The sequence below is a fragment of the Chanodichthys erythropterus genome, chromosome 13 (genome assembly GCF_024489055.1).
Source record: "Chanodichthys erythropterus isolate Z2021 chromosome 13, ASM2448905v1, whole genome shotgun sequence".
NCBI lineage: Eukaryota > Metazoa > Chordata > Actinopteri > Cypriniformes > Xenocyprididae > Chanodichthys > Chanodichthys erythropterus.
The window spans coordinates 39,115,470-39,122,841 of NC_090233.1; the positions used below are offsets into that span (position 1 = coordinate 39,115,470).

The 7,372-nt window shown below is 39.0% G+C and overlaps 1 protein-coding gene across 1 annotated transcript in view; it reads left to right on the top strand.

Moving 5' to 3' along the window:
* Nucleotides 1-4,777: 4,777 nt before the first annotated feature.
* The window catches only part of hsd20b2 (hydroxysteroid (20-beta) dehydrogenase 2), a 10,214-nt gene continuing 7,619 nt past the window's right edge, over nucleotides 4,778-7,372 (top strand). The window contains exons 1-2 of the mRNA XM_067405810.1: nucleotides 4,778-5,544; nucleotides 6,733-6,779. Coding sequence (XP_067261911.1) covers nucleotides 5,373-5,544; nucleotides 6,733-6,779 — 219 coding nt within the window. The 5' untranslated portion in view covers nucleotides 4,778-5,372. The remainder of the gene's footprint in view (nucleotides 5,545-6,732; nucleotides 6,780-7,372) is intronic.

Consider the following 7,372-nt stretch of genomic DNA (forward strand, 5'->3'; position numbering starts at 1 on the left):
TTTACTCTTCAAAGTGTACATTTGCTGCAGGTATTGATTATAATTGATTAATTTGTTGCCCATAAATAATAAGTATAAACAATATATCAAAAAAGTATTATATAGTGATCTACTGTCGAGTGATTAAAAAATAACCCCAAAATATAACATGCAGAATCTACCATTTAAAAAAAAAAAAAAAAAACATTGTCAGAACGTCGTGTCGCAGTTGCTTAAAGTTGCACTATAACGTTGCTACAGCCCTGTGGCGTCTTACAATTCTACATTGTCACAACGTTGTGGGCACACGTAGACCGCGACGTTGCCATAGTAGAACTGCAACGTGCCACAGACGTTGCCACAACGTAAATGTGTTTGCTGGGTAGAAGAATAGAGTGAGCTTTGTAGTCAGGCTACTTACACAATGTGTAACTGATATGAATAAACGTCGGTAAATTATAGGCCAGTGGATCCCAACCTTTCTCACGCCAAGGTTCCTCTCCGAATCAATACAGCCCCCCACCCCCATCCATTTAACTTCACAAAAACATTTGTATTTTAGTGTTATTAGCCAACTTTTCAACCCCTTGTTATTATTTCTTGAAGAAACTCAAGATGGATTTAAACCTTTAGAGTTGCAAACATACTTTGCAGACATTCTTTAGGCTACAACTTAATAGTACTTAATGTGCTCAGTTACACAGTAACTTAAACAAACAAGTCAATCAGGGCTCTCAAGTTTTGGAGACAGGCAAGAGTGACATGGCCTCAGGGTGAATGAGTTGATGCTAATTAGTTGCCTTTTACCTGACATCTTTGACAGACAGATTCAATGATTAATGCATCCACAGTGTTTCCCACAGGAATTTTGTGAGACTGTAGTGGGTGGACATCGGTTCCTCTAGGGGGTCCGGGGGCATGCCCCCCCATATGAAAATTTTGTACATTTTAAATTTAAATGCATGAATCTAGTGCATTCTAAGAGCAAAATTAAGTGACTAGATCAATGAAGAAATTTGTTCTCTTGTAAACAATTTTGTGCTCTAAAAGTAATTAATTAATAGCTGATGGTTGGGCACTTTAGTCATGTACACAACATATAGTAGGCTAAATGAGAGTTCGTAAGTGGTCAAACATGTAGAGTACACATTTAAACCATTAAAAATATGTAGCAAAAGAGGTTACCTTTGTGGAATTCATTTATTTGTGGGAGCCTGTGTCTGTATTTGTGGAACTAATGGTCACTCTTTGATTATGCTTTTTTTTTTCATTGGTTGTTGCGTTAAATCTTACCCAGATACAATAGTGCTATTTTCTGACTGGCTATTGTGTAGCCTCTTTCTTTTTTTTTTGATTGGCTGATAAGTGGCAGGTTCGAGACGCGCTTGATTCCTTCCCGGTTCCAGAGAGAGCGGCGCGGCCAGATACATTTTGGGCACTGCGGCATATTAAATATATGATAAATAGTTTTTCTGCGTGAGAAATACAATGTGTGGCGGGAGTGTGTGACAAAACACCGAAATGAGTGACTGTCACGCTCAATGCGTGACACTTGAGAGCCCTAGGTTAACCTGCCATACCAAACAAGACCACAGGGAGATAACGTTACCATTTTTTTTTTCAGTCTATGGGAGATAAGTTACCAAAGGACTGAATTTAAAAACTGCGGATCCATTCAAAATTATTAAACACATAACACCACCGATCCTCTCAAACTTCTCCAAAACACGCTTGTTCGGCAGCATCCATTATAAAACACTCGCAGTAGCTACATTAATTTTGACAACTACGTGAATATATTGAACTGTGTTTTCACTGATGTTTGTGCATAATAACGGACTCGCGCATGTCTTATGAACGACTCCTGTATGTCACTGTAACCGTTTTACCTTCATTACAATCGTCATCCATCAAAACCTTTTTAGCGACAGTGGTTTTAACTGCAACTGAGAGAGTTTGAGTTTTGAGCCACCGACCGTTGAGTCAGTCTGTATTTCACAGCAGCACGATGAGAAATGTGTAGTATGTGTAACGATCACCGTCTGCTCCTGTCACTCCCCGGACTACACTTCCCACAATTCTCCCTGTCAGTCACATGTTCACTCCACACCAATCACCTGTCGCCACATACAGCCATGCGCACACTCCTCACTAATCACCACACCCAGCTGCAGCTTGCTAGGGGCATATTACAGAAAGATCTTAACTACAGAATCCTATCTTATCTGTTTGGTAACCATGGTAATTTCAGTTAGGACCTCATTTAGGACAAACGCTATTACAGAATGTAATTTCTTAAGTGCATAATCGTATCTTAACTATGGATAGGAAACGAGTATTACAGAAGCATCCTAACTCGACAAAAAAACCTAAAAGCTGTCTTAACTTTAGGATAACCCCACTGGTGTCTTAACTTCAAACCTATTTAAAATCCAATGGTAAAAATCACAGTACAAAAGCCTTTTTTGAGAATGGTGTTACATTTATTAATTTTACAAGAGGAAGAGCAGCGATGTTTAATGGTGGAGAGACTTTTGGAGGACCAGGGGATGTGCTGCGCTTTAATGATAAAATATTTCCTTATCTTCGTGAGTGAGCGAAGGTGAAAACTTGCTGAATAAAACAGGCTTTTTAACTATGACGAGCAGGGCGCGCGAGAGCCATGAGAGAACGGCGCGCGTGATAATGAGCGTCAGCTGCGCGTTTCATTGGTCTTGCGCCGTTCTCTCACGGCTCTCGCTCTGCTCGTCACATTAACGTTACCTTTTCAACGGAACTTTGAGTCTCTGCCGCACTGGGATTAAAAGCGCGTCGTTGTTTCTTCATTTTGATTTTAGGTTTACCTCAGAAGCGGTTTGCGCGTCTTTGGTTGCTAGGTAACAGACCTGACAGTTGATTACCGAACTCGATGGAGCGGTTTAAGATTTCTTAACTACAGATAAGATGAGATTTTGTAAGATAGGATAAGAGTCCTAAATCAAGTTAAGATTTGCTTCTGTAATACGAATTTGTGAAAAATCCTAAATTAACTTATCGTATCTTAAGTTAAGACCTAAGATAGAAATGTTCTGTAATACGCCCCTAGCTATAAAAGGACTCTCACTCACACCATCTAATCGCGAAGTCTTGTTAACTGTTGTTGCAATTCTGAGCGTTCCCCTGTGTTTACTGTCTGTCTGTTTGCTGTTACCGTTCCTGCCTGTTCCCTGTTTATTGACCCGTTGCTGCCTGTCCTGACCCCTTGCTTTGTATACCGACCTGTGAGTGATATCTGCCAGTCCCGACCTCTGCCTACCCTCTGCTGTACCTGTTTGCTCCTGATTTACCTTACCCTGCCTGTACGACCACACTTGGCCTACATTAAAATGCTGCATTTGGATCCCCTGCCTGAGTCCGCATTCATAACAGTATGAGAGAGGTCCATGGTGCCTTGTTTTAAATATATTTTTTATATATATTTAATTTAGCTTTTTTAATGTAACGCATTAATAATTAAATTAATGAATTATATTAATAACTTAAAATCAATTTAAATATATCTCGCGGCCCACCTGGAGGATCACTGAGGACCCCTAGTGAGCGGAGGCCACAGGTTGAAAACCACTGAAAGAGACTATTTGAATGGACTGTTATTGCTGCTCTCATAGACAATGTGTATTTCATTGGCTGTCTCGTCGCGACACATGACACCACAGGATATCGAGACGGCCGACAGCTCCAGATATTTAGCATATGCTAGTTATTTGTCTGGCATCAGCCAGGTGTCGGCGACGCGTCAGCGCCTCTCTGATGCGTAGTTCAAACATAAAGATCGGCGAGCGCCGATCACCCGCTGATTTCCCCCGATCACAGCCCGACCTGTCGGCGAGCTCGTTAACTTGCAAATAGGGCTTAAAATCCTGTAGTGTAAACTTCCCAGGTGAAAGTACATTTCAATAATGTAGCCTAGCTACTACTTAAAGTGCTCTATTTTCGCACACTAATTTTGTAGCTTGCCCAGGTGAAAAAAAGTACACTTCTATAATGTACTTAAAGTGCTCTATTTTCGCACACTAATTTTGTAGCTTGCCCAGGTGAAAAAAAGTACACTTCTATAATGTACTTAAAGTGCTCTATTTTCGTGCACTAATTTTGTACTTAATAAGTTCTAAAGTAGAATTTTTAGTATATTAAGAACATCTAAAGTGAACTCATGTGCTATTTTGAGACACCATGAAATATGAACTAAATGTGCTTTTAATAGGCTATACTACCTCTGTATTTAAAAAGTAGCCTATATTTAGTTACCACTTGTAGTACACTATGGGTTAAGTGTGCTATAAGTGGTATCTAAATACATTTTTTAAATACAGAGATAGTATATTAAAAGCACATTTTAGTTCATATTTCATGGTGTCTCAAAATAGCACAGTTGAGTTCACTTTAGATGTTCTTAAGAAGTTCTAAAGTAGAATTTTTTTGTATATTAAGTACAAAATTATAGTGCACGAAAATAGAGCACTTTAAGTACATTATAGAAGTGTACTTTTTTCACCTGGGTTGGATTACCCGCTGTTCGACGCGCTCCACTTTTCCCTTGATATCTATTATTTCCTCTGTCAGAAAGTCTACTGTTATCTTTACATCCTCGATGTCTTTGTCAAGAATGTCAGCTCTTTCGTTGATGACGGACTTGAGAGATATTATTATAACAGTGGCTAGACAAGACTGCAGGTTTTCATCAACTTAATCAATCATCATCACCACCACCATCACCATCATCATCATTTTCCTCCCCCCTACATTTATACGACACTCATCAACACAATAGTGCATTTTATGTCACTCATGTTTACAAAAAAAAAGTCAATGTTTACAAATGATTAGGAAATGGCAGCAATCAGGTGAGCGTTTGTTTGTGATTTAATATCTCTGAGTAAGTCTACAATTATGGGTAGCCTAGTCCATGGCTTTTTATCTGTTCCGTATAATAAATTGTTCAAACAGGGTGTCGTTCAGAAGTGATAAACTTATGAATGGCAGGTGTTGGACCACATAACATTCATTCATCGAATCATATTCCAGACATCGCACTTAGACAAGAGAATAAACATAATCAGGTAGATGTGGAGACAGAGTACATACAGTAAACGGAGTGTGACTTCTCACCTTTTAACACAAAGTAGCCTACGCCTAGGTGTTTGTTTCGAGGTGGAGTAACACTTTCGAGGTTTAATCTCCTCAGAGCCATATTGCCGACCAATGACGGCCAGACCTCAGGCGCAATGGGAGGAGCATGCATAAGTAAGCGTTCGAGTGAGTATATGTGCATGTGTTGAGTTTTCCCCAACTCCAAACATTGAAACATATCAGAATTTTATTGTACAAGTGTGACACAGATGTAAAGAAGTGAGATGGGAGACATTTCAGAGTGCAGCTGTTCTTCAGTGGTGTTGTGTTGCATCGGTTTCGTTACGGCTGTATATTACCTGCTGAGGTTGTCATGGCAGTGTTGGCATGGATTCAAAGCGTATATGATCTCTGAGATTTGGCAAACGGACCTGAGAAAATATGGGCAGTGGGCTGGTAAGACCTTCCTCACAGCTGCAGAGTGGATTCCTTTCTTGTTATCCCGTTATGATAAAATTATCAAATGTTATAGATGCTGTACAGTGGCAGGAATAATTAAGACCAATAGTGCCTGTCTGTCATCTGCTTATTCTTTCACTGTAAATGTGTATGGCAAGCCGTTGTAACATTTAGTCCATTCACCAAATCTATTTGTGCGTTATGAATACGTTTTACTTTTAGTCACAACAAGTATCTATACCAATGTTTATTACAAATTACACATTTTGCCACTGAATTCTGTGGGGATATAGGCCTATGCATGTCAGTTGTTACTAGTAAAACTAGAACAGGTACTAGTAACTAATCATTTCTGTTTATTAGATACAATTATTCATGTGTTATACACTGCATCGTTCTAAATTGTTACTGTTAGCATATATTTTCTTTTTATGAATAACTACTAGCGACCAACTGAATTGATCAGTATTCATAGAAACTGACTATACAAAGAAACTGACATTCTGGTATTCTAAATTATTTGTCTTCTAAGAGCTGCCTAAACTAATTTACTCACGTAAATGTAAAATTAAGTTGTCTGCTGTACTGCTCTATACAGGGATTTTTACGAGACCAGGAAACATAACGAGTAAAGTCAAAGTATCAGGTTTTGCTACTCATCTGTGTTAGACTTGTATGCGGTTTGTACTGCTCAGCAGTGGCCCAGCTGGTGGACCATGCTTTAACCAGCAGAACCCTTCTGGATCGGTTGATGGAACATAGGGAGTCTGGCAGGCAAGTGAGGCAGCAAGGTCTTGCTGAAGCAGGACAGATGTTTGTGGTTAAGCAGCATGAAGGGGTGTCACACCAACATCTAGTGTCCAAAGCACAACATGTGCTTGTGACCTGTGTTGCTATTTTTTCTGCCAGGGTGTTCTTTTGCATTGCATTGATTGAACAGTACATTACACATTCTGCTCAGGGTATCAGTAAACTCAACATTGCTGCCTTGTCAGACTTTTTCTTGTTTACTTAAAATGTGTCCAGGCAGGCATATTCAGACACCTTTAAACATCAGATACTATTGAAAGACAATTACAGTGGTTAAAGTTAGGTGGTCTATTGATAACTGACAGTAGAACACAAAGAGGAAACAGTGCTGATATTTGAAATTGATACATTTCACAAAACTTTCCTCTATCGCAGTTGTAACTGGAGCAACATCAGGGATTGGTCGAGCATATGCTGAAGAGGTCAGTAAATAACTTTGTTTTTTTGAAAACAATTACGTGGGTGTAATAGCATCTGTTTTGATACTAAAACGTTCACTACATATCTTTTATAGTTTGTAATTAACGATTTCTCTGAGGTGCATTGTTAGGGTTCCTTAAAGCTACATGCAATATTTGACTGCATTTGATGTCTTAAAGCACACTTAGCCGTCGCTTTAAGTAAAGAAGTGTCAAGTTTGCTCTATAATTGTCATTAAAATGCAATTTTAGTGCAGTGTTTGATATATATTCAGCTATATAGCTGAATTGCCATAACAAACCATTTTGGAAGTCTGATATCTTAAGAGGTTACAGATGCACTTGTAATTTCCATTTGGCAAAATCTGCACTGATGTGGTCAAGTATTTTATCAGATTAAAATCCAGCCCTCTCTTGGCTGTGATGGTGTGTTGTTCTTGTCCTCAGTCAAGGAAGAGGAAAGTAGTCTGATTAATGAGAGGATGTCTATCATACAATGTGTTTGCACTCTTGTGTTTCTTATTAAAATAGTGAAAGACTCCTGTGACTGACTTCCACAATGGATTTCATTCTACGGAGAAAAAAAAAAAGTTGTA